The following is a 26,199-nucleotide window of genomic DNA, read 5'->3' as shown; positions in this document are numbered from 1 at the left end:
GGAGAGAACATGCAAACTCCACACACACAAGGCGGAGAGGGACTCGAACCCCCAACCCTGGAGGTGTGAGGCAAACGTGCTAACCACTAAGCCACCGTGGCCCCTGACACATAAGATATTTATGTATGTTATTTTTGTTGTTAGATTAAAGGTAAGCAACATTGCAGACCTGTGTGAGACAAAAATAAAAATTGTATTTATATTGTGTGTATATATATATATATATATATATATATATATATATATATGTATGTATGTATATATATATATATATATACATACATACATATATACACACACACACACACACACACACACTCACCGGCCACTTTATTAGGTACACCTTACTAGTACCGGTGTGGTCTTCTGCTGCTGTAGCCCATCCGCCTCAAGGTTCGACGTTGTGTGTTCAGAGATGCTCTTCTGCATACCTCGGTTGTAACGAGTGGTTATTTGAGTTACCGTTGCCTTTCTATTAGCTCGACCCAGCCTGGCCATTCTCCTCTGACCTCTGGCATCAACAAGGCATTTGCGCCCACAGAACTGCCGCTCACTGGATATTTTCTCTTTTTCGGACCATTCTCTGTAAACCCTAGAGATGGTTGTGTGTGAAAATCCCAGTGGATCAGCAGTTTCTGAAATACTCAGACCAGCCCGTCTGGCACCAACAACCATGCCACGTTCAAAGTCACTTAAATCACCTTTCTTCCCCATTCTGACGCTCGGTTTGAACTGCAGCAGATCGTCTTGACCATGTCTACATGCCTAAATGCATTGAGTTGCTGCCATGTGATTGGCTGATTAGAAATTTGCGTTAACGAGCAGTTGGACAGGTGTACCTAATAAAGTGGATAGTGAGTGTGTGTATATATACTGGGCAAGGCAAGTTAACGCGTTTTTATCGCGTTAATGCATTAATTAATTAACGCCGACAATTAGTTTATCGCGCGTTAACGTACTTTTTATTTTGAAAGTCCGTTGCTCACTGCGTTTGAATACAAATAGACTGTAATAATACAACCGAATACAACACAAACCATGGGTCACAGGAGGGGTGGGATGTTTATCAGTAGGCTACTGGCTGCTTGGGATGAGCGTCATCACGAGTCTCAACCAATGAAAGCATTTGTTGTGTGCCTAAGAGAGCTACAGCGCAAAACAGAAATGGAAAAAGGTACCGAAATCTTAAATGGACATTTTTATTTTAAACCTCTTCCACACAGTGGAGTTGATAGAACTAAAGCTATTTGTAACCACTGCAAAGCTGAATTGTCATCGGAGTACTTCGAGTCTGAAGTATCACTTAAATGTAAAGTTGGAAGAATGGATACATGCAGTTAATTTTGTCCACTCAACCTGCATCACTGAAAGTTTTCTTTTTTTTTTTTGGACTGAGATTCTCAGTCTCTTAAAGGAGATTGATGTTGTTGCTCGGAAGGGGCCAGTTATAATCTTATGATCGAGGTTCTGGACATAATTCTTTTTTATTTTTTTTTTTACAAACTAAACAAACATTAATGTTTTATTTAATAAAACATTAATGTTTTATTTATACGTTAATGTTATATTTAATTTGATTACATTAATGTTTAAGTTATTTACAAGAAGTGTTAACTGCTACTTACTTTTAACTGCTGTAAAAAAGCACTTTATTTGTTTAAAGTTTTGACAAACCAAATGTTATTGCACCTTTGTTCATACAGCAGTACTTTGAAAGAATAAAATTATGCAATACACTACTTTTGATTTCATTATTGAATTTTGGGCATGCTGCAATATTTAATCGTTGCCCAGCACTAATATATATATATATGTGTATATATATATATACACACATATATATATACACACACACACACACACACACACACACACACACAGTCAGGTCCATATATATTTGGGCACAATTTTCATTTACATTTACCTTTGGCTATGTATGCCACCAGAATAAAACGAAAATGAAAAAAAAAAAACAAATGCATTTGAAGAGCAGACGTTCAGCTTTAATTCAAGCGGTTAAACAAAAATATCAAGTAAAAGGTTCAGGAACTGCAAACATTTTTATGTACAGTCCCCCCATTTTCAGGTGCTCAAATGTAATTGGACAAATGAATATAATCATAAATAAAATGTTCTTTTTAAATATTTTGTTGAAAATCCTTTGCAGGCAATGACATCACCAGAGACTAGGTTTCCTCCTTTCTAATGCTTTGCCAGGTCTTAACTTCAGCTGTCTTTAGTTGTGCCTTCAGCAAGTGAAATGCATGTTCAATCGGTTTGAGATCAGGTGATTGACTTGGCCATTGAAGAATATTCCATTTCTTTTCCTTAAAAAACTCCTGGGTTGCTTTTGCAGTGTGTTTTGGATCATTGTCCATCTGTACTGTGAAATGCCATCCAATCAGCTTTGCTGCATTTGGCTTAATCTGGGCAGACAGTATATTCCTATACACTTCAGAATTCATCCGACTGCTTCTGTCTTCTGTCACATCATCAGTAAACACCAGTGACCTAGTGCCACTAGAAGCCATGCATGCCCATGCCATTACACTGCCTCCACTATGTTTTACAGATGACGTATGCTTTGAATCACGAGCTGTTCCAAGCCTTCAAGGTTGATCTTAGTTTCATCTGTCCAAAGGATGCTTTTCTAGAACTGGTCAGGCTTTTTTAGAAGGCTCTTGAGGCTTATGAATGGTTTGCACCTTGTGGTGAACCCTCTGTATTTGCTCTTGTGAAGTCATCTCTTGATTGCAGACTTTGACAATGACACGCCTACCTCCTGGAGAGTGTCCTTCACTTGGCTGAATGTTGTGAATGGGTTTAGCTCACTATTGCATTCTTTTTTTTCTCAGAATGTTCCACACTGTTGATCTGGCCACTCCTAATGTTCCTGCTAGCTCTCTGATGGATTTGTTTTGTTTTTAAAGCCTAATGATGGCCTGTTTGACTTGCATGGACGGCTCCTTTGAACGCATGATGTAGGTTCACAGCAACAGATTCCAAGTGCAAATACCACACTTGGAATCAACTTCAGACATTTTACGTGCTTAATTGATGACAAAATAATGAAGAAATAGCCTACAACTGTCCATGAAACAGCTTTTGTCCAATTACTTTTGGTCCCTTGAAAAAGGGGGGGTAGCTACTCTCAAGAGCTGTAATTCCTAAACCCTTCCTCCAATTTGGATTTAAATATTTTACTCTGATGCAGCTCTAACACTTCACTCATACATTGCATTTAAATGGGAGGATTTTTAAGGGAGACATTAAACACGCAGTAGATAGAAGTGGCAGCAATTTCTCAGTAAATCTGTGTGTGAATGTACATAGGTGTGTATTAGTCAGAGGGTCAGAGAATGACACAGTCCCTTCATCCCAGTCCAGGTGCACTCTGATCCTCTGGATTTTCTGTGCTATTGAGAGGGGTGTGGACGGTTGTGGTGTAGAACGTGCTCTATACTCACTGATCTTAAACACCACATACCACATTCCTCTTCTGTTCAATATATCTTTCTTTCTCTGAGCAGATTCTGTCATCACACCCACTATCCACAGTGTGCAGTCTCCAACTTGAACATCCCAGCAGTGTGTGCCTGAGTTAAAGCCCTCAGAGCCGAGGATACATTGTAATCCATCAAATCTCTCTGGATTATCAGGAAGCTCTTGTCTCCCATCACTGCATCTCACATGGGTCAGATCATCAGATACAATGAGTTTAGGATGAGCAGTGTTGGTGTCCAGAGTTATAGGAGCTGAGAACACACACACACACACACACACACACACACACACACACAGAGGCACTTTTTTGTATGTGTTGTCCTATACCCAAATTTTTGCATGTTGAGTATATTTGTAACCTGATGTTGTCTGTTCATGTTTAAAATCAAACAAACACCAAACGGGAGACAAAAGAAAGACTCTTACTGTATTGGACAGAGTCCTGCATCTTCTCCCAGACTCTGAACTTCAGGTTGGCCAAATGTTTTGCCACATGGATCAGTGCTCCTGAAAGCTCCTCTGGATGCTGCAGGGTGCACTGGGCTCTGCAAAAACATTCAGGAGTCAGTGATGCTGTGGCTTTGGATTCAGAAACACAGAGAAGCAGAAACACAGGAACCAAATCACTCACCTTTTCACTGTGTCCTTGTAGTTCTGGAAAACAACAAAGCACATATCAGTGAATATGATTTATGTTTTTACACCACTGAAATGTGACGTTTCTGATGATGGTTACTTGTTACTGTTACTTTCTCACAGTATAAATACTGACTAAATGATCCTTACTTTTAAGAACGGGATGTCTCCAGCACTCATCTCCTCTTCTATGGCTCTGATTGTGTCTGAAAGAGATGATATGTCTCTGCTCAGCTTCTCAATCTTTTCCTTCATCATCTGACTCTTCTGTTCCTCTTCCTCTTTCAGTGCAGCGATCCTGACTGCCTCTTCATCTTGTAGAAACTGGTGAAGCTTCTCAAACTGCTCCTTAATCTGATGCTCTGTGTGTTGGGCTTGACTCTGTAGTGAAGTGGAAGTTAATTAAACCTGTGAAATTATGTTGAACACATTTATAATCTCAAACCCATGTTACTGATTGTAACCTTTATATGTTTTGCAGTCTGACTCCAGTTCAGTTTACAGTCTTTAATGTTCTTCAGCTTCTCCAGTAGGGGCTTCAGTGCAGTTTTGAGCTGCTCCTGAAACAAATCAACAGACAACATTCAGTTACTGTAATTACTGATTTTCATACTGTACTTATAGGTTTATTACTGGCCATTAAGTGATTAAACATATCCATTTTTTTTCTTAACAATAGTGGCATTAAGAAATGGAAACACACTTGTATAAAAAGATTTTAAATACATTTTAAAATATAAAACATGAAAGATTTTTTATAAAATAATAAATTTCCTTTTTGTATTCATTGTATGATTTGCTTTGTATTTTATTATTCAAAAAACAAACATTTTAAATACAAGCTTAAAATCTTTAAAAACTTAAAAATCTCTACAGTAAAATATTGAAAGAAAAATAAAAGGTATGTATGTGTGTGTATGTATATATATATGTATATATATATATATATATATATATATATATGTATATATATATGTATATATATATATATATATGTTTGTGTGTGTGTGTGTGTGTGTGTGTGTGTGTGTGTGTGTGTATAGAGAGAGCTTCGCTTGAAAGATTTTTAATTATTTCAAAATTTCTATATAACATGGAAATATAAACTCAAATAAACAAACGAGCTGAAAATATTATACTTCTTCATTTAATTATTGAGAAAAATGATTCAGCATTACATATCTGTGACTGGCAAAAGTATGTGAACCTTTGATTTCAGTATCTGTGGTGACCTCCTTTTGCACCAATAACTGGTAAAAGTAAAGTTTCCATGGAGTTTAAGAGTTTAACGACTGGGTTTTTAGTGGGTGTCTTCACATTAACTGCTTGCTTCAGGTCCTTCCACAACATGTCTTTTGGATTAAGGTCAGGACACTGACTTAGCCATTCCAAAACATTATGTTTGTTCCTCTTTATTCATTCTTTAATAGACAGACTTAGGAGCTTGTGGTCGTTGTCTTAGTGTATGACCCATTTTCTCTTGAGATTCAGTTCTCTTGTTCTGCCGTTCATTCATTCATTCATCTTCTACCGCTTATCCGAACTACCTCGGGTCACGGGGAGCCTGTGCCTATCTCAGGCGTCATCGGGCATCAAGGCAGGATACACCCTGGACGGAGTGCCAACCCATCGCAGGGCACACACACACTCTCATTCACTCACGCAATCACACGCTAGGGACAATTTTCCAGAGATGCCAATCAACCTACCATGCATGTCTTTGGACCGGGGGAGGAAACCGGAGTACCCGGAGGAAACCCCCGAGGCACGGGGAGAACATGCAAACTCCACACACACAAGGTGGAGGCGGGAATCGAACCCCGACCCTGGAGGTGTGAGGCGAACGTGCTAACCACTAAGCCACCGTGCCCCCCCCTTGTTCTGCCGTTATTCTTTCAAATTCAATGGTATAATTCTGAATTCATTGTTCTATTAATGATGGGAAACTATCCTGGACCAGATGCAGCAATACATGCCCAAAGCCTGATACTACCACCACCATGTTTCAAATATGGTACAGGGTTGTTATGGTCTCATTCGTTCACAAATTTAGTCCTCAAAAGTCCTCTTTTTTGGAGAGTAGTGGCTTGCAACTCATGCACACCAAAGTGTTCAGTGTTCACCTGATGGAAGGCTTACAAACATTAACATTACCCAGTAAAACAGGTGCTTAGAAGTTACACTGACCCAACAGACTAATACTTTTCTTGCTATTGGAATGATCTTTGTTGGTCTTAAATTTCCTCCATTTGTGCAGAATCTATCTGACTATAAATTTGTCCAAACTCTAGAAATAACTTTAGAGTCTATAGACTCTAATAAATGTGTGTGTGTGTGTGTGTGTGTGTGTGGTTTTTGGTGTGTGTTTACCTTAAAGTCTGTTGCTGCCTCATCAATGGGGCAGAATTTGTGGTCGCTGTGTTTTCTTGAATCTCGACACACCAAACACACCAGCTGTTGATCATCCAGACAGAAGAGTTTGAGTTTCTCATTGTGCAGACTGCAGATTGTTTCAGACACTGATGAACCTTGCTGACGTCTCTCCTGTAAGAAAGACTCACACAGGTTCTTTAACGCCAAGTTTAAGGGAGGATCCTTCATGAATGATCTTTTTCTGCAAACAGGACATTCTCTTGCTTGTTTGACCTCCCAGAACTTTTCCAGACACACTTTACAGACACTGTGACTGCAGTGCAGTAAAACAGGATCCTTGAAGATGTCACAGCACACAGGACAGGAGAAATCCTCCTCCGTAAAATTAGATGCCATTTTCCTTTTCCGGTCCAAACTGTCAGAGTTCCACTTTCACTTCTAGGAAAATAATCACACCATGCTTTCACATAGTTTTACATTTGATCACATGACTATTATTCCTACTTTAGGTTCTAGTTAGTAATTATTTATTTCCTTTTCAAACAATAAAAAAATGTATACTAAAATTATATAGAGATGCATTAAACTCTTAAAAGCTATGTGTAAAACATAACTCACAAGAACACAGCCGTTGTCTCAGACTCAACACTTCCTTAGTAGGCGGAGTTTTAGAGACTTTATCTTACATAATTATCATTCATATCATATACGGCAGTTTCCAGGCTTTCTCATTTTATATTTAATTTCATTTTAATTTGGGGGGTTGGAGATGTCACTCTTGACTGTTTTCAAAACTTGAGAGCTCTGACAACCAAAAGGTGTATTTTTAATATGGCAGACACAAGATGAACAAAAAATGTTTTTGCTTTACATTTGGGAATAAACATGAATGAATAAAATTAAAAACCTAAATTAGACAGACAGACACACACACACACACACACACACACACACACACACACACACACACACACACACACACACACGACAAACAGCAGAAATAATACAAGCTACAAAGCTAAATGACTCAACCAATCAGACGATGCACATTAACTGACCAATAGCGTTAACTCGTGCTCAATGGTGCAACTTTTAACCAACCAAACGACTCGGTATTATTTTCAAAATGGCGACAACTGAAAATAAATGTTGCGAGTCTTCAGTTCTACCTGTATTCCGAGAAATCCCGCCTTCTATCAACGATTGGCTAAGGCTTCTGTCTGTTTGATCATACTACAACATAACTGGCTGTTTTTAGAATCGTATCAACATGCTAACCAATCGTATTAGATGAGGCGGGCTTTGTCAGAATACGCGTGCGGAAAACCATAACTCTTGTCTGAATGAAGGAAAAAGCTAGCGAGCAAAACGTATTCTTATATTAGGAGTAAAATCAGATCAGGTGAGTGTCTGCTATATGATGAATATTTTGATTTAAGCCTAATAAGAATAAATATACATTGGTTATATTGTGCTGATGTGAAACGTATTGCTTTTACAGCGTTAGCCGCTAACCGGCTAATAATAAGGTTTGATCAGGTTTAACATCGACTAACGAGATGATTTAAAAACCAGTCCAGTTCTTTTTGTGTTAGAGAAAGGTATTTTCACGCTAATAAAGTATATATGGACAATTAGTGCATTAACCCTCATTGGGGTGACTGTGATGGGGTCCTTGCGTTGTCTCTATTTAAAGAGGGTTGATGCAGCAGCGCTTTAGTGCTTTACTCTGTCCATCTCTGATTAAATAAGTCAGGATCTAAAGCCTCAACGTTCACGATGTTACATCTGTCACAATCATCTTGTAGATATCTGACTTTGAGAGTCGAGTTTCTGAGATTCCATGTGAGAAAGTCAGAGATCTTTTTTTCCTTCCAGGATTTCTTTATGCGCAAACTGAAGATGGTGAACCTGAAGCAAGCCATCCTGCAGGCATGGAAGGAGCGCTGGAGCGACTATCAATGGGCAGTCAACATCAAGAAGAACTGCCCCAAAGGAGCCACGTGGGATTATCCCAATCTTGCAGGTCTCTGAGGTCACCAGGCTACACATAGCATACCTCAGAATCTGTGCTGAATTTAGTTATGTTTCTTGCACCAGCTTTCAAAGGAAGAAAGCCATGACATGTGGGCGGGGCTAAAAAACAAAACAAAACAAAAACAACACACACACTAGTGTTCATCACATTTTAAACAGCAATGAAGTGTTTCAGTGTGTTAATTACGAAAATGACAATAATAGAAATACTAGTGAACACTGTAGGCTTCCATCATGTTAAGTGGTTGGACCCCTAAAACTCACCACACGCAGTGATTTGTGGGGTCCAAGCACCTTTCACAATTATTAACAACTGGTCAGTTCTTGCTAATTTGTAGTGATATGTTTACCAACGCTGAGGTTTTCCTTTAGCGGACATGTGACGCTGTTATTCGTATCTCTATCTTGTCATATGTAAGGTCAAAAACATTGACAAACATATCATTGTTCCCGATCACTCTCACTTAACCTTTGATCAAATGTAGGCTGAAATAATCTCAATGTAAGTAAGCACTTTCTTTGTTCTCTGGAACGGGTTGTCCTGGATTTAAATTGGTGACTAACCCAGAGCTAGTTATGGTGATCCTCACATGGCTTTGTAGCCTGCTTAGCGTCCTGTATAGAGTAGAATGATGTCTGAGTTGATGTTATCAATTTTCACTGATCTAGAAGCTTTGTTGGAGCAGGCGATGATTGGACCGTCTCCGAACCCACTGATTCTCTCCTATTTGAAGTACGCCATCAGTTCTCAGGTTGGTAAAGGTCTGCAGTTTGTAGAAATGTGGAAACTGTAGAAGGTCAGGTTGGAGGTGTGCATCAGGACAGGGACAGGTGTCAAGCAGAACACAGTAAAAAAAGATTTTTTATGCAGGTGTGAGTGAGCCTTCGGAGCTGTGGACAACAAAATGTGCAGTTTAGGTTTTTCTTCCAAATTCTATGTCAAACCCAGCAGGTGGCGCACTTTATCTATTTTTTTTTTTAGGTTTTCATAAATTATAATGATATCAGAAACTATGCTTATATATATTTTATAATTGGAATATAAAATAATTGGAAATTTTTTTAACCATGTAATAAAAGTAAAATGTCATGTTTTGTTTTTTTTTTTGCTAAAATGTCATCCTTTTGCCATCTTGTACAGATCTGTAGTTCATGGGATCATGAAATCATGTTTGTGCGACTAATTATTTAATAATTTGGCAAGCAGAACAACAGAAATTTTTAAAATCTTAAAAACATTGTAGGCCAATTTTTAAAAAAATAAATACATTTTTTTATTTGAATATTTTGTAATATATTCTGACATGGAAGTGGTGTAGATTTAGATAAAAGTTTTATATATATATATATATATATATATATATATATAAATTTTAAAAACCCATTTTAAATATCGTTTGTCCCTTAAACAGTTGATGTGTGTTAAAGTTTTTATGAAACTTCTATCCACCTCTAGATGGTGTCATACTCCAGCGTGCTCAGTGCAGTCAGTAAGGTCAGTGTTCATTCTCCACATGTGTGTGTTTGACATTTAAAATAAATAACAAATCAGTTTTTTAAAAGTATTAATAATACAAAAGAGTGAGAAGGCAAAACAAATAATTTTTTTTTATAGGACAAAAGTTTGCATACCTTTAGTTCTTAGTATCATGTATCTCCCCTTTTAGCATCAATGATGGCATGCAGTCTTTTGTAATAATTGTGCATGCGGTCCTTAATTCTCTCAGGTGGTATAGCTGCCCATTGTTCTTGGAAAAATGCCTCCTGTTTCCGTCAATTTTTGGTTGTTTTGCACAAACTGAAGGTTTGTGATCTCCCCAAAATGTCTCAATGATCCTCCAGAACCTTTATCTTTTTTCTGCTGTAGCCTTTGGAAGGTCGACCTTACCTTGTGCTTTGGATCATTGGCATGTTGGAACAGCCAAGAGTGTCCCATGTGCAGCTTTCGTGCTGCAGAATGCAAATTGCCTGCAAATATTTCCTGATAACATGCTGCATTCATCTTGCCATCAGTTTTTACTAACCTCACTGTGCCACTGGAGCGCACCCAGCCCCAAACATAAGAGATCCATCACCATGCTTTACAGTGGGGATGGTGTACTATTCACCGTGGACCTTGTTGACTCCTCTCCAAACTCCAGTGTTTATGGGTGTGACTATTCCGTTTTGTCTCATAATTCCAAATGACTCCAGCTCCAGAAGCTGTGAGACTTGTCTACCTTATTACTCCGGTCCATTGGCAGTTCTTTTGTCTTCCCCATGGTGCAGTATCCAGCCAAATCAGTGCATCACCTCATGAGCTGAGAAACTCACAATTTATGCACAGACACTAAATTACAATGAGTCACAGATATGGAAACTTCCCTTTAATAGCTATTTAAACCTCTGTGTGCCAACCTTTTGTGTTTATAATGTGGCCAAACATTCAAAGATATGTAAACTTTTGATCAGGTTTGTTTAGTTGATTTCAGTTATCATTAGGTTTTAAAAAGGAGTCAAACAACTATGTGATAATTAATGACTTCAAGTGACCACTATATTTAAATAAGAAAAAAATATTTTTCCATTATCAGACAATGCCAATGTTTAACAATTTCTTTCAGGGTATGCAAACTTTTGAGCCAAATTGTACATTTCGCTTCAGTATTAACATTCTAAATTGTGCCACAATGAGAGGAATGCAACTGTCCTGAAATTTTGGATCTGAAGATTTTGGTCCGAAAGCATAATTTAAACGCACCGTCAACGATTTGTGTTTGTGTGGATGACCTCCTCAGTTCAAAACGATTTGTGTTTTCATGTCATCCTCAGTTCGACGATTTCTCCCGAGAACTCTGCGTAAAGTCGCTCCTGGAGATCATAGACATGTTTTCCAACCGTCTCAGGTACAAACGTGCGTCAAGATGGACGCCATTAAAAAAAAAGTGATGTAGAAGTGTCTCCTTGAAGAAAACGAGCTATTACTATAATGTAACTCCGTAGACGAATCAGAATTGAGAATTCACGCCAACGTTTTGTTTTTTATTTCTGGTATCGTTACGGATCGTATGTAAGTCCTTATAACCGAATCTCTCTGCTAGTTGCCAGGGTAAAGCGGAAGAGTGTATTGCCCTGTGCCGGGCACTCCTGGGGGCAGTCGTCTGGCATCTTCAGGGCTGTGCCTGGTACTGCGAGAAGCTTAAAGAGCCTAGCGCTGTCCCGACGAGCGACGCCAGCCTCCGGGCTTGCCAGGAGCGCCTAGAGAACCTTCTGCAGCAGGCCAAGAATCGAGCCCTGATGCACATCGCCCGATTAGAGGAACAAGGTGTGTGTTAAGCTTCAGTTGAAAAAAATGAATAGCAGCAGTTTAGTGTAGGCTACAGTGTCTTAAATAAGTCTCTGGTTTGTGCAGCTTCCTGGGGCATCATGGAGCAAGCGTTAATAAAACTCTCAGAGAATCTGGGCAGCGTGTCCAATCAGACACTGAAGAGCAAGCTGGAGGAGTGTGTGATGCTGGTGAAGAGGTGAGAGCTCAAGCCGTGTGTGTGTGTGTGTGTGTGTGTGTGTGTGTGTGTGTGTGTGTGTGTGTGTGTGTGTGTGTGTGTGTGTGTGTGTGTGTGTGTGCAACCAAAATGGCTGCGTATTGAAACGGCGCCTTCCATCACTTCAGTATACCTCAGATGCTGAGTGTTCAGTGTGAGCCGCCCGTCCAGACATCCTTCCCATCGGTCCATGCTTTTATCATGCTGGAGGGGACCATGAACCTCACAGGAGAGATGCAGCTGCTGGTGGAGCAGCTCATGATGATCAAGCGGATACAGGTAAGGTCCAGACACCAGACCTGTTTGTAACAGGAGTCGTTGCAGGCCTCGGAGCTTCATATGTGGCCGGATTTTGTTTCAGCGCATCCCGGCGCAGCTGTTTGTCCTCGAGATCTGGAAAGCCTGCTTCACCGGGCTCATCGAGTCTCCAGAAGGCACAGAGGAGCTCAAATGGACTGCGTTCACATTTCTCAAGGTCTGCATTTTCATCTATATTTGTTACTTTACAGCCTTAACACTGAACCAGCATACCTAGTACTGGCTGTGATGTTATATTATGGTTGATGTTCACAGATTCCTCAGGTCCTGCTGAGGTTAAAGAAGTACCCTCAGGGGGAGAAGGTATGAATAACACCAGCCGTTTTACTCTCCAGGTTGCTGTATACACCTTTAGTAAACTCTTGGGATGATTTCTTGTGGAGATCCAGCAACTCTGTGTTTATATGTTTTATTTCAGGACTTCACGGATGAAGTGAACGTGGCATTCGAGTATCTGCTGAAGCTTACGCCGCTGCTGGACAAAGCTGACCAGAGATGCAAGTAAGGGAAAATTTACATTGTGGAAAATTGTTTAACGATTACATTCCGTTGGACATCCAATACTGTAATGACTTAATACAAACGCACAAATCTAGGTTAATAGATTATCACAGATAATCGAAAGAGGTCTTTTGAATCAGTAGTAATAATATTACTTATAATAATATTTATAATTATTGTGGTGTTGTGATGTATGTTGTATAGCCTGTTGTAAGAACGTGTGTGTGTGTGTGTGTGGATATATGTGTGTAGCTGCGACTGCCTGAGTCTACTGCTCCAGGAGTGCCATAAACTTGGCTTGCTGTCTGAACCCAACATGACCAATCTCACCGCTAAACGGTACAATACGTCATCAGCTTGTAGCTCATTTATCTGTGTGTGTGTGTCTCTCTCGCTCTCTCTCTCTCTATCTCTCCCTCATCCCTCTCCTCCCTGTCTAATTGAATGCTGTTGTATTTTAGGTCTGAAGACAGGGAATATGCACCTAAGCTGAAGACGGCAGAGAATGCAAACATCCAGCCGAACCCAGGCCTGATACTACGTGCCGAGCCGACTGTCACCAACATACTGAAGGTCTTTTCGTTTACTTTTACAGCAGTTAGGGCATGTTCTGATCCAGAGCGACACACACAACTGCGCTCACTGTGTCTGGCATAAAAATAAATCATATAATGTCATAAATTTAGATTTTTACAGATGTATGTGTTCAGATATTTAAATGATTTTTGAATTTAAATTTAAATATTTATATTACACAGTAAATAACATTTTATATTAAATATGTGTATAAAAAAATTCAATATTTAAGTGATTTTTTTTTTTTACACTCATTTAAAATGAATGATGTAGCAGTGAAATATTATTTGTATACTTTTAAGACAGATTATAGCTCTGGAGACTGATATAGAAGTCATTTAGAACTAAATAATAAGAATTTAGGACCAAAGCCAGATTTCAGTATCGAAGCTTTATTAGTTAGATTGAAGTCTTTTTACGACACTTTACCTCATGTCCATCCTTCTGTTTTTGAGCTTTTTGTGTGTCTGTGTGTCTAGACCGTAGATGCTGATCATTCCAAGTCCCCTGAGGGGTTGCTGGGAGTTCTTGGTCACATGCTCTCAGGGAAGAGTTTGGATTTGCTGCTGGCTGCAGCCGCCGCCACCGGGAAACTCAAATCCTTTGCTCGCAAGTTCATCAAGTAAGATCAATACTTTATTAAAGGAATTCCTTGTAAAAACGGTTGCTTTAAAAGAAGCCAGCTTACTCAGAACACAGTACTTAGGAGTGATTGATTTCAGTAAAAAAAATGAGTGAGAGAATTTAGTACTAAATTAGAGAAATGAACTGATTAGAATTCAGTCATAAAATCAGCCATGGAAATTATTTAATAGAAATAGATTTGTTAGGATTAAGTATGAAACAAGCGATGTCTCAGAAAAACATCAACAAGGGGACAAAGCAAGGTTTATATATGTATATATTTGTGTGCCCGACAGGTTAAATGAGTTTCCGAAACACATCAGTGGTGAAGGATGTGAGTGTCCAGAAATTCTCTTTTTTTTTTCCAGCTGTTTAAGTGAATTTTTTCAGTCACCATAACTGCTTTCTGCATGTGACTCTTTGTGTTCAGCTAAATCTGCTTCAGTGCGAGCTTTGCTGTTCGACATCTCCTTCCTCATGCTGTGTCATGTGGTCCAGACATATGGCTCTGAGGTCAGTATACACACACTCACACAAGTATTAGTCTGCTGAATTCTCATGTGGTTATGGATGAAATTTTCCTCTGCTGAAAATGACTCACCTAAAAGTAAATGCTTGATGTTGGAAAGTTGTTTTGAGAGTTGTTTTTACACTGACCATCACATTGAATTTGGTGATTAAAAAAAAGAATAATTCCGTACTGAAAATAAATCGTTCAGAATTCTGTACCAAAACGAAATGGGTTAGAATTCAGTACTGAAAATTAATCACACTCAATTCAGTACTGAAAATGAATCATTCACGATTCAGTACTGAAAACGAATACTTTAGAATTCAGTACTGAAACTGATTTTTTGGGCAAAATGAATTGTTTCGAATTCAGTACAAAAAATTAATTTTCAAATTCAGTTAAGCAAAGAAATTAGTATTCAGTACTGAAATAAACTGTTCAGAAGTCAGTACAGACAAGATATGGTTTAGATTTCAGTGCTGAAAAAGAAATTGTACAGACTTGTAAGTAGTCAGTGCTAAAAGTGAATTGATTAAGGCTTTGCTTAATGAAGTACTGAACATGAAGTATTTAGAATTCAGTACTGAAAAGAAATAGCTTAGCATTAATCCAGAAACCTGATCGGTTAGAAGTTAATACTGGAAATGGATGGTTAAGAATTCAGTACTGGAGACTGTTTATGGTTAACAGCTCAATCACAGAGACATTAAAATAAATGTGTTATGGTTTTGATATGGTTAAAAAAAAAGAGAGAGCAGTTGCTGAGGGATAGAACAGGAACTTGATTTGTTTGTGGACGTTCCACAATGATAAATGTAATTATAAACTGATTAAGTATTAAAGTGCATTCTTTACTTAATAACAGTAAAAAGTGTAAACCTGGTTTTGTTCCATTACACATTGTTTTATTCCCTGCGTATTTTAACACTCTGTATATGTCATGTGAACGTACGTTAGACGTTTACATGCACAAATATTCTCGCCAGCTCTCTGCGTCAGTTTCCTAATACGGGAGGCTATGAAGTGGCATCACAGGAGTAAAATTCTCTAGAAATATTTGACAGAGAATGTGAGGAACTGCCAAGTCTGTTTCTGTGAAAACGCAACTTTGCTGTGTCTATTCATCGATCAAGAAGAGGAAGGAAGAGAGTCTTCCGGTGATCAGCTGCCTGAACTTGTAGGCAAATCTGAAGTGAGCTGTAGTGAAGTGTAGTTTTCCTCTACGCTGCATTTTCAAAACGGCCAGATTTCCATTTTTGACGTCTGAATTCTGACAAGATTAAGGATTGCAATAATGTGCTGGAAATGAATCATAAAGTATATTTTATTAAAAAAAAAATAAAAAAATCTCCCAAGATGCCCCGCCCACTCTCAAAGAAATTATTCTGACTTACGCAATTTTTAACATTTGTCATATTAAATGTCAAATCTTGTAAAGACTATAATATGATTTAATATACCAAATAATTATTAATGATGATTAGAAACACTGTTTAACCCAAATATGTACAGAGTTTTACAGCAACCACCAGGTTTGCTTTTAAATCCCTCTTTCTCCTGTAGGTCATCTTGTCCGAGCCGAGTCAATCGGGTGAGACGCCGTTTTTCGAGACATGGTTGCAGATGTGCATGCCTGAGGAAGGGAAGATCCTGAACCCGGATCACCCCTGCTTCAGACCCGAACCGGGTAAAGTGGAGAGTCTGGTGGCGTTACTCAACACGTCCTCAGAGATGAAGCTGGTGTAAGTAAAAAAAAAGAAGGAAATAAAAAGAGAAATGTAGAGCTACAACAGCAGCTTTAACTACAAATCACAGGGTTTATTTTGTTTCTATAGTAACAGCTCATTGAAATAAACCGATTAAAAAACAACAACAGTCATTTTCATTAAGGAGATTCGTTTTTTGCTGGGGAAATGATTAAAAGTATAGTTTATGCGCTAAGATCAGACGTAACCTCGATCGTAGGGATGCAACTGAAGTTGACGTTACAGATAACACTCGATGTGAGCGTTTGTGGTTTTTGTTTTCACCATTTTTCAACACACATTACACATTAAACCTGTATTTGTTTGTGAATAACCGAAAATCTTTCTTTCTCTGAAGTTGACATAAAGGTAGGAGTAAAATAACTGATGACATTGATTAGCATTAATAGTGTGCCCATTGTTTATAAATCTAAAGGTTCTACACTCGTATTTTTTGTTTTGTTTTGTCTGTTTCACTGTTGCGTCACCGTCTGACTGTAACTCTTTGGTCTTCTTTGAAATCACAGATCATATTTAAGGCTATGTGAATCAGCAGTGTTGCACAGTTGCAGCTTGCAGGAGGTTTGCTAAGCGAAGGTGTTACTGGAGGACAACGTTTGTCTGATAGCATCATGTCTGTCGCTTTGGACACAAAGATTATCAAACCTCATCATAAAACAAGCCCCCTTTATTTTTATTTATAGATTTGAAATTGGCTTCTTTAATCAATATAAAAAATTGTAACCTTTACTTATATTTACACATTTAACGCATGTCTAATAAAGGGCTGGGATTGTGTGTCAGCTGTTATTACAAACTATATCTGATCTATATATAATCTACATCTGCACTAAAACTCCATATCCCATTAATCAAGATAAGGAAACTCCCGGCTCACAGAATAGTCGTTTGGTGTCTGCTGTAGAACCTGAACATCATACAGTGTTGCAGTGATGAACAGATCCCAGAACCTGTTTTATAAGAGAATCAGATTAACCAACTTATACAATGGAAAGAGAGTAACAAAAATTACAAAACTACCATCAAATCATTAAATTAAAGTTTCTTCTCATAAACAAGAGTTAAAAGTTCAAAGAAAATTTCATAACCATCATTTCATCGTTTCAATTTGTTTCCACATCGTTTTATTATTTTATTATTATTTGCAGCTTTTTTATAACTTTTCCATTGTTTGTCTTTTTCTGGTGGCAATTTTTGTTACTTCCGCCTCGTTTATTTTTTGGTGTGGGTCATTTTGTTTTTTCCTCCTTTTAATTGTGCCTATGTGTTATTAAATCATCTGAGTTGTCTTGTTCTCTCTCAGTCAGATGAAGTGGCATGAGATCTGCCTGAGCACGCCGGCAGCCATCTTGGAGGTCCTGAATGCATGGGAGAACGGCGTGCTGTCTGTGGAGGCTGTACAGGTTGAATCCAAACCCAGTCTCTCTCTTAGTCATTCCATGATAATTAAACTAGATCTGTTTTGATTTACAATTATTGCTTTTAGATATTCTTTGTGATATGTTCGCACAGTGCTGTTTACTTTTTTGCCATTGTATCTGTTGTTAAGAAACACACACTTTCCCTATCTCTCTAAACAGAAGATCACTGATAACATTAAAGGTAAGGTGTGTAGTATGGCCATATGCGCCGTGGCCTGGCTGGTGGCTCACGTTCGGATGCTGGGATTGGACGAGAGGGAAAAACCGCAGACTATGATTCGTCAGCTTATGACGCCTCTGTATGGAGAGAACACACTACAGTTTTACAATGAACGGTGTGTCTCACACTCTCTCTATCTCTCTCTCACACACCTACACAAACACAAATGAAGCGGTTAAGGCTCTGGGTTGTTGATAGGAGTATCGGGGTTCAAACCCCCGCACTACCACTATTGGGCCTTTGATGAAGGCCCTTAACCCTATCTGCTCCAAGGATGCTGTATCATGGCTGACCCTGTGCTCTGAACCCAACCTCCAAAGTTGGGATATGCAAAGAAAGAATTTCACTGTGCTATAGAAAAAAAATAAAGTCGTCTTAGTTTTCTATAAAGATTTTTTGAAAACAGGAAAATCTGAATTATTTATACCCTGAAAAATTAGAGAAAAGCCACGCCTTCTTCCTGGGTCCGATGGAACAATGGCTGTGTTTTTTGTGATTACACGAACAAATTTGAAATTCAGAATTGGTAATAACTGCCAATAATCTAATCAGTGTTTACATGCACTTTGGGTAATGATTATGTATGGTATGTTTTTTATAATCAGATTACTAAAGATACTAAAGTTACTAGTTACTAAAGATATCAGATTAATGGTGTTAAGTCATCAGATTATTAAGACACAGTTGGACATGCGTAGTTTTGTCTGTAACCGGTGTATACGTTCACTGTGTGCATTCATTGTGATTGATGAAATAATTATTGATGAAGACTTCCTGTGTATACCGAACTTCTTGCCTTGAGGTAAAAGGTGGTGTCAGCTGTTGACATGGACATGAATTTCTCTCTCTCTCTCTCTCTGTCTCTCTCTCTCTCTCTCTCTCTCTCTCTCTCTCTCTCTCTCTCTGTCTCTCTCTGTCTCTGTCTGTCTGCCCCTCTCTGTCTGTGTTTCTTTATTGGTTCATTTGCAGTGTTGTGATCATGAGCTCTATCCTGGAGCACATGTGTGCTGACGTGTTCCAGCAAACAGGTCAGTGCGTGCGCTCGGTAGTGGAGCCTCAGGAGCCTCTGCCATACCGTGCCCTCCTGCCCCTGCGGCAACCCATCTGCCAGGCTCTGAGTTCCAACTTCCGCATGGCACTCAATAAGGGCTGGGTGGACTCCTGCACCCTACACCTGCTGGACAACCTGCTGCACATAGGTGGAGTCTTCTGGTTCACCAACAATCTTGTCAAGGTGTGTGTGGGGAGAGATTTTCCAATTCTGCCTCTATTAGGAAATAGAACTACAGCCGAGTCTTCTGTAAATGCATCATTCACAGTGCTACACAATTCACGTCCTCTAGGAGCTCCTGAAGGAGACACGTAAGGAGTGGGCCTTCCGCGTCGTTGAGCTTCTTTACAGCATTTTCTGCCTGGACCTCCAGCAAATCACGCTCACTCTGATTGGCCACATTGTCCCCAACCTGCTGACTGACCCCGCCCACTGGCACAGCTTAGCAGATCCACCAGGCCGAGCCCTCGCCAAGTAAAACCTGATTTATTGATTTTTTTCTTCACGTTTTACAATTTATCTGATTCTTTCAAGCCAGTCATCTGGATGATTATTTTTGGGATCATACAAACACAACTTGTCAGATTAGTGTAGTTAGATTGTACTAACACATACCTCTTCAGCAGTAACAAGTGTTACACTGATTTACAGCAAAAGAGCAATAAGGCTCTTTATGTGTTAGCACTGTTCTGGACTTTGCTCCATTTTCAGAGAGTTGCTCAAATATGGGATTTTTGTCTAGCTTCACATCTTTTTGCATATCTTTTGAAACAAAAACCTTAAAGAAAGCCACAATGTTGGCATTTTAGTATTGAAACCTGACATCTGCTGACTCTCACTATCACTCTTCTTCTTTACTTCCTCAGATTCTTTGCCTTTCTTGCCCTCATTCATTAATAGACTTTGTTCTCATTTTCTTTCATAATTCTGAAGTTTCCTGCAAGGCAATGACGTTTGGCTTTTTTTTAAAAAAGGTAGTATTCCCCAAAGCTTGAACTTTCCAAAGATGTTCAGTAGAATTCAATTCAATTCAATTCAATTCAAGTTTATTTGTATAGCGCTTTTTACAATGGACATTGTCACAAAGCAGCTTTACAGAACATAAACATAGAACAAAAGATAAACATAAGGAGAAGTATAAAGAATTAATATAATAAAAATTCAAGATATATACAGTTCACAGTGTGTATGTATGTATGTATGTATGTATGTATGTATGTGTGTATGTGTATTTGTCCCCAATGAGCAAGTCTGAGGTGCTCAGGCAACAGTGGCAAGGAAAAACTCCCTTAGATTGGTAAAGGAAGAAACCTTGAGAGGAACCAGACTCAAGGGGAACCCATCCTCATATGGGTGACACTAGATGGTGTGGTTACAAATATACAAGTATCACAGAGTCCAACTGGAGCCGGTAGATCTGTAGATGTCTCAGGGTTCTCACAGAGTCAGCCTTGTCTCAGTGGAGGTCCAAAAATTTCAACGCACAGAAGACGATCATAGCATGGGTGTCTCAGCATGGGTAGAAAAAGAGAAGAGAAGAGCAGTGCAGAGGGATTAACATATCTGCTGTTCATAAGAATGTGCAAGTCTAGTGTGATAGTGCACAATATTTATGGGCCGTATTGTGTGTACGCCTGACTAAAGAGATGAGTTTTCAATCTACATTTAAACTGTGAAAGTGTGTCTGAGCCCCGAACACTATCAGGAAGACTATTCCAAAGTTTGGGAGCTAAATAAGAGAACGCTCTTCCGCCTTTAGTAGACTTAGATATTCTGGAGACTACCAGGAGTCCTGAGTTTTGTGATCTCAGAGAGCGTGAAGGATTGTAACGTGTTAGAAGACTAGTTAGATACATGGGAGCTAAACCATTAAGAGCCTTGTACGTAAGTAGCAGCAGTTTGTAATCAATTCTAAACTTAACAGATAGCCAGTGTAGAGATGATAAAATTGGGGTTATATGGTCATACTTTCTTGTCCTAGTGAGAACTCTGGCCGCTGCATTTTGGACTAACTGTAGCCTATTTATTAAAGATGCAGGACAACCACCTAGTAATGCATTACAATAGTCCAGTCTAGAGGTCATGAAAGCATGAACTAGCTTCTCAGCATCAGATACAGACAGGATGTTTCTCAGCTTGGCAATATTTCTAAGGTGGAAGAAGGCTGTTTTTGTGGTTTGGGCGACGTGATTTTCAAAAGACAAGTTACTGTCTAATATAACACCCAGGTCTTTCACTGTCGAACTACTATTAACAGTACATCCCTCTAATTGGAAATTAAGTTGTGAGAGTTTCTGTGTACTAGTTTTTGGGCCTATAAGTAGTGTTTCTGTCTTATCAGAGTTTAACAACAGAAAGTTACAGCTCATCCAGTCTTTTATCTCTCTAAGGCATTGAGTTAATTTCGACAATTTAGTTATTTCATCTGGTTTTGATGAGATGTATAACTGTGTGTCGTCAGCATAGCAATGGAAGCTAATCCCATGTCTTCTAATAATGTTCCCTAATGGAAGCATGTATATCGAGAAAAGCAGAGGTCCTAGAACTGATCCTTGAGGGACCCCATAATTAACTGGTAATAAACTGGAGGATTCACCATTTAATTCTACAAAATGGTATTGATCAGACAGGTAGGATCTAAACCAACTTAAAGCCTGTCCATGAATACCTGTGTAATTTTGTAAGCGATCTAGGAGAATGTTGTGATCTATAGTGTCGAATGCAGCACTAAGGTCAAGTAGAACTAATAGTGACATACAGTCTTTGTCCGAAGCTAAGAACAAGTCATTTGTAACTTTAACAAGTGCAGTTTCTGTGCTATGATGGGGCCTGAAACCTGACTGAAACTCTTCAAAGATATTGTTCTCCTGTAAGAAGGAGCTCAGTTGAACAGACACAACCTTTTCTAGTATTTTAGACATAAACGGAAGGTGTGAAATCGGTCTGTAATTTGAAAGTCCATTAGGATCTAAATTAGGTTTCTTAATGAGTGGCCTAATAACTGCCAACTTGAAGGATTTAGGGACGTGACCTAAAGATAACGAGGAGTTAATAATATTAAGAAGAGGCTCACCGGCTTTATATAACACTTCTTTCAGTAGTTTAGTTGGAATGGGGTCTAGTGAACAAGTTGTTGATTTAGCTGTAGTAATAAGTTTAACTAACTCTTCCTGACCTGTACTTGTAAAGCAATGTAGTTGTGTGTTTAGAACCTTAGGTGAGACCGGGATGCTAGTTGCTCTCATATGTTGAGCGTCACCTATTTTATTCCTGATACTTTCGATTTTATCAGTGAAGAATCTCATAAAATCGTCACTACTGAACTGTGATCGAATTGTGTGTTCAGATTTTTGGTTTTTTGTTAGTCTAGCCACTGTGCTAAATAAAAACCTGGGATTGTTCTGGTTATTTTCTATGAGTTTGCTCAGGTGCTCAGCCCTGGCTGCTTTTAGAGCCTGTCTATAGCTGGACATACTTTCCTTATATGCAATTCTAAAAACCTCTAATTTAGTTTTTCTCCACTTTCACTCGAGGTTACGGGTCTCTCTCTTGAGGGTGTGAGTATGACTATTATACCATGGTGCAAGCGTTTTATCTCTAACCTTCTGTAATCTGATTTGGGCAACAGTGTCTAGTGTGCTAGTGAATATAGCGCCTATGCTGTTAGTAATTTCATCTAGATCGTCTGTGTTTAAGGGTGCAGCAAGAAGTCCAGACAGATCAGGCAGGTTATTTGTGAATCTGTCTTTAGTGGTCGGAATAATAGTTCTACCGAAACGATAATGTGGTGAAATGCAGTTAGCCTGTTCTACAGGTAGTGTGTACATTATGAGATAATGGTCTGTGATATCATCACTTTGAGGAATGATATCTATATCAGTGACATCTATTCTGTGTGATATTATTAAATCTAGCGTATGATTACGACGGTGAGTTGCTCTAGTGACGTTTTGTTTAAGCCCAAGTGAGTTTAGTAAGTCCATGAATGTGGGTCCTAGCGCATCATTTGTGTCGTCAACATGAATGTTAAAATCTCCTACAATTAATGCTTTATCAAACTTTATCAAAATTCACTAAGATATTTGGGAGAAACCTTTATCCAGAGTAACATACATTTATCTTATTTATACAACTGAGGAACTGAGGGTTAACTTAAGTGTCTTGCTCAAGCCTCAAGCAACGGCAGCTTGGCAATCCTGGGATTCAAACTTCCTGTCAGTAGTAAGGTGTCAAGGACACAGGGGTGTGATAGTCTGAGTTGCACATACTTTTGGTCATATAGAACAACATGGACATCAGCTCCATATTTAAGATGTATTATAAATAAATAAAAAAAGTTAAATGTTTTTATTTATTTGTTTGTTTATTTATTTTATTTTAGATTTTCTGTCCTTCCTCATGTTTTTTTAACACCCCTCCTGGCTGGCTTACCACTTCAATACATTTGTATTGCTCCATTTTTAGTGGAGTTCACATTTATAGCTAATACTGCTTAAGAAATGAAAAAATTGTAGAATGCAGCATTAGAACATGTTCGTATTTTCCACCCACAGTGAAAGTGATCAGATTTTAAAACAGACTTATTTCTTTAATTGTTTTTTAGGTTATCAGTGTGGTGCGCTCTCAGTTCCTTCTCATCTCACCATAAAATCCACGCCTTGGTTCGGCAGCGCAAGAGACAGCGAGAGGATATTGAGGTTTACACAAAATCCAAAATTTTTTCAGTTGATATATAAAAGAAGTGGATCATGTGAAAAGAACACTGTAAACATACTAATTCCTTTTTTGTTTAACAGACTTGCAACCTGATTAGTCTAGAGATGTTAAAAGTAGTTTTACTTTTAATTGTTTTTCAACATTTGAAGAAAACAGCTTGTGTGAAAGAAGCCTTCACCTATAGGGTGTTTTTTGGAATCATTCTGTGCGCACACATCTTTTGTCCTTAGTCTCTAATCTGATTGGTTCACAGGACTACAGCAGCCTGTTCCCATTGGATGACACACAGCCATCCAAGCTGATGCGCCTGCTTAGCTCTAATGAGGATGAGCCCGCAGTGTTAAGCAGTCCAGGTAAGTCAGAACAAATCAGAATGAGTTGTTGGTACTTAAAGGTTTAGAAATACTTTATTACAAATAAGCCATTGTTTGCAAATATCATTACCAAAAAAAACATTATTTTATGCTTTAGTTTTTTTGGAAAGCACCTCCTGGCTGGTTTACTGGTCTCATACTGTTAATTATATATCTAATACCTAGCTGATGAATACACAGATGACGATGTATCTAATAGTGAGCTGAAAATGTACCGTACCTGATGCTGTAGCTAATATTTAAAGAATAATGAACTGAATGTCAGTATTGGCCTTTTATTTGCAATGCATATATAATTTTCCTTCCAGACAGATATTTGTAAAACTTTTTGACTTTTGCTCTTTCCGTAGGTGACCGCACGATGAGCAGCTCGCTCTCAGCCTCTCAGCTTCACACAGTCAATATGAGAGAGCCACTCAACCGTGTGCTAGGCAAGTAGTGTGTTTGTACATTTTATCCATTTGTACTTGTCTAATCTGGTTAGCAAGCAAATTCAGTTCTCATCTGTGCAAATGTTTTTGATAAAATAAAGTAATATTGTTTCATTATAATTTATAAGACTGAAGAAAAAATAAATTGTGCATATTTTATTTTTATTTTTTTGTTCCGTAGCAAATCTGTTCTTGCTCATTTCCTCCATCCTGAGTGCAAAGACCGCTGGGCCTCACACACAATTCGTACAGTGTTTCATCGAGGAGTGTGTGGAGTGTTCGGAGCAGGGAAGCCGTGGTAGCATCCTGCAGTTCATGCCCTTCACTATGGTGAGACACGTGCGCTCACACACACGCTCACACACACACACGCACACGCACACGCACGCACACGCACACGCACACACACACACACACACACTTAGCCCTTCAAGTTCTTTGTGATGACCAAAAAGGACACAAAGGCACTCACAAAGGCAGGACAGTGTCAGCGGTCCTCACAGGGGCACTATAATGTCAGCGGTCCTCACAGGTGCACTATAATGTCAGAGGTCCTCACAAGGGCACTATAATGTCAGAGGTCCTCACAAGGGCACAGTGTCAGGGCCCCCTCGAAGATGGTGTTTATAGATAGTATTTATTATAGATATATTAGATATATTATAAGTGTATTAGAAATCTGAGAGTCAAAAGGTTTCCTTGATTTACTGAGATAATGTAAGGTCCTTATGAATGTGTGTGTTTTTCACAGGTTTCTGAGCTGGTGAAATTGCATGCACTCGCCAAACCCAAAGTTGTCTTGTCCATCACAGACCTGACGCTCCCACTGGGCCGAAGAGTAGCTGCCAAAGCCATTGCTGCTTTGTAGTAAACATTCACAAACACGAAGCCACTGAGTGATAGCACTTGGCTTGTAATGGAACCTGATTTCCAGTAAGTTTCTCTCTCAGTGGCTTGTGGCTTCACAGTTACTCCTGATTTGAACCCTAAACTCCCACTTCTGAAGAATGTTGATGTCATTTGTTTAAGCTCTTTTTCTTATTAAGCATCATCTGATACTTACCATTACCACCTTAAACAGAAAAAAAATGGAAAGATGGGCTCATTATTGTATATATAACGTTTTTTTATACTCAATAAACCATGATTTCATAACTTTATATACACTTTATTTGATGTATTTATTCTTAAAGTGGAACTCATGTCATGCCTCATTTTTGTAATAAATTATTTTGTAAATGAATCAAAAATTGTAAAATAATTTTTACATCTGACAGTCACTATTATACCAAATAAAATGTTTAACAATTCCACATCAACAAAAATCAAGTATGTTTTGATCTAAAAAAAAAAAAAAAATCAAATGTGCAAAGTGCCATTCAAATAAACAAAAAACATGGTATTTAAATTTTAATAAAATTCCTTTTCATTTTTATAAAAAAAGCTTTTGTTTTTTTTAAATAATATAGTATCATATTAAAATAGTCTAAAATTTTTGATTTAAACATGCAATTATCATTTTCAATTAATTTTCATATAAAAGCTGTCTATAAACTAGTTTGCAGTGTTCACACAGTGTTTCCACAGAAGTAAGTGTGTGTGTTTGAGTGTAAATGTGT

The 26,199-nt window shown here is 38.5% G+C and overlaps 2 protein-coding genes across 3 annotated transcripts; one reads left to right on the top strand and one right to left on the bottom strand.

The window, feature by feature from the left end:
* Positions 1 to 1,981: 1,981 nt before the first annotated feature.
* Positions 1,982 to 7,170, bottom strand: LOC132841034 (zinc-binding protein A33-like). Of its 2 annotated transcripts, XM_060863207.1 has the most exons (7): positions 7,132 to 7,170; positions 6,511 to 6,951; positions 4,605 to 4,700; positions 4,291 to 4,521; positions 4,136 to 4,158; positions 3,931 to 4,049; positions 1,982 to 3,755 (listed from the first exon to the last, which is right to left on the bottom strand). In XM_060863207.1, the coding sequence occupies exons 2-7, from the start codon at positions 6,907 to 6,909 to the stop codon at positions 3,229 to 3,231; spliced, it is 1,395 nt and encodes a 464-aa protein (XP_060719190.1). In that variant the 5' UTR covers positions 6,910 to 6,951; positions 7,132 to 7,170; the 3' UTR covers positions 1,982 to 3,228. The 2 variants fall into 2 exon arrangements, with proteins under 2 accessions (XP_060719190.1, XP_060719182.1); XM_060863199.1 differs by lacking the exon at positions 7,132 to 7,170 and having other exon boundaries at positions 6,511 to 7,093.
* Positions 7,171 to 7,781: 611 nt separating this feature from the next.
* On the top strand, positions 7,782 to 25,740 carry med24 (mediator complex subunit 24). The gene is made up of 26 exons (XM_060863342.1): positions 7,782 to 7,915; positions 8,392 to 8,539; positions 9,220 to 9,302; positions 10,007 to 10,045; positions 11,362 to 11,435; positions 11,631 to 11,854; positions 11,942 to 12,053; positions 12,200 to 12,350; positions 12,433 to 12,546; positions 12,645 to 12,692; positions 12,808 to 12,890; positions 13,143 to 13,229; positions 13,352 to 13,463; positions 13,946 to 14,088; positions 14,387 to 14,424; positions 14,521 to 14,603; positions 16,165 to 16,343; positions 17,671 to 17,770; positions 17,948 to 18,123; positions 18,978 to 19,242; positions 19,352 to 19,533; positions 23,663 to 23,756; positions 24,029 to 24,128; positions 24,500 to 24,580; positions 24,762 to 24,910; positions 25,332 to 25,740. The coding sequence occupies exons 2-26, from the start codon at positions 8,401 to 8,403 to the stop codon at positions 25,446 to 25,448; spliced, it is 2,973 nt and encodes a 990-aa protein (XP_060719325.1). The 5' UTR covers positions 7,782 to 7,915; positions 8,392 to 8,400; the 3' UTR covers positions 25,449 to 25,740.
* Positions 25,741 to 26,199: the final 459 nt, after the last annotated feature.

The sequence above is a fragment of the Tachysurus vachellii genome, chromosome 2 (genome assembly GCF_030014155.1).
Source record: "Tachysurus vachellii isolate PV-2020 chromosome 2, HZAU_Pvac_v1, whole genome shotgun sequence".
Lineage (NCBI taxonomy): Eukaryota > Metazoa > Chordata > Actinopteri > Siluriformes > Bagridae > Tachysurus > Tachysurus vachellii.
This window is presented reverse-complemented; position numbering and strand designations above follow the sequence as displayed.

Excerpts from the sequence above, each read along its gene's own strand:
- LOC132841034 (XM_060863207.1), bottom strand. The coding sequence starts at position 6,909 with ATGGCATCTAATTTTACGGAGGAGGATTTCTCCTGTCCTGTGTGCTGT. Across the intron at positions 4,701-6,510 it reads AGGCAGCAACAGACTTTAAG|GAGCAGCTCAAAACTGCACT; the intron begins GTAAACACACAC and ends GATTTGTTTCAG. Across the intron at positions 4,050-4,135 it reads TACAAGGACACAGTGAAAAG|AGCCCAGTGCACCCTGCAGC; the intron begins GTGAGTGATTTG and ends ATGTTTTTGCAG.
- med24 (XM_060863342.1), top strand. The coding sequence starts at position 8,401 with ATGCGCAAACTGAAGATGGTGAACCTGAAGCAAGCCATCCTGCAGGCA. Across the intron at positions 8,540-9,219 it reads GGATTATCCCAATCTTGCAG|AAGCTTTGTTGGAGCAGGCG; the intron begins GTCTCTGAGGTC and ends TCACTGATCTAG. Across the intron at positions 23,757-24,028 it reads GACAGCGAGAGGATATTGAG|GACTACAGCAGCCTGTTCCC; the intron begins GTTTACACAAAA and ends ATTGGTTCACAG.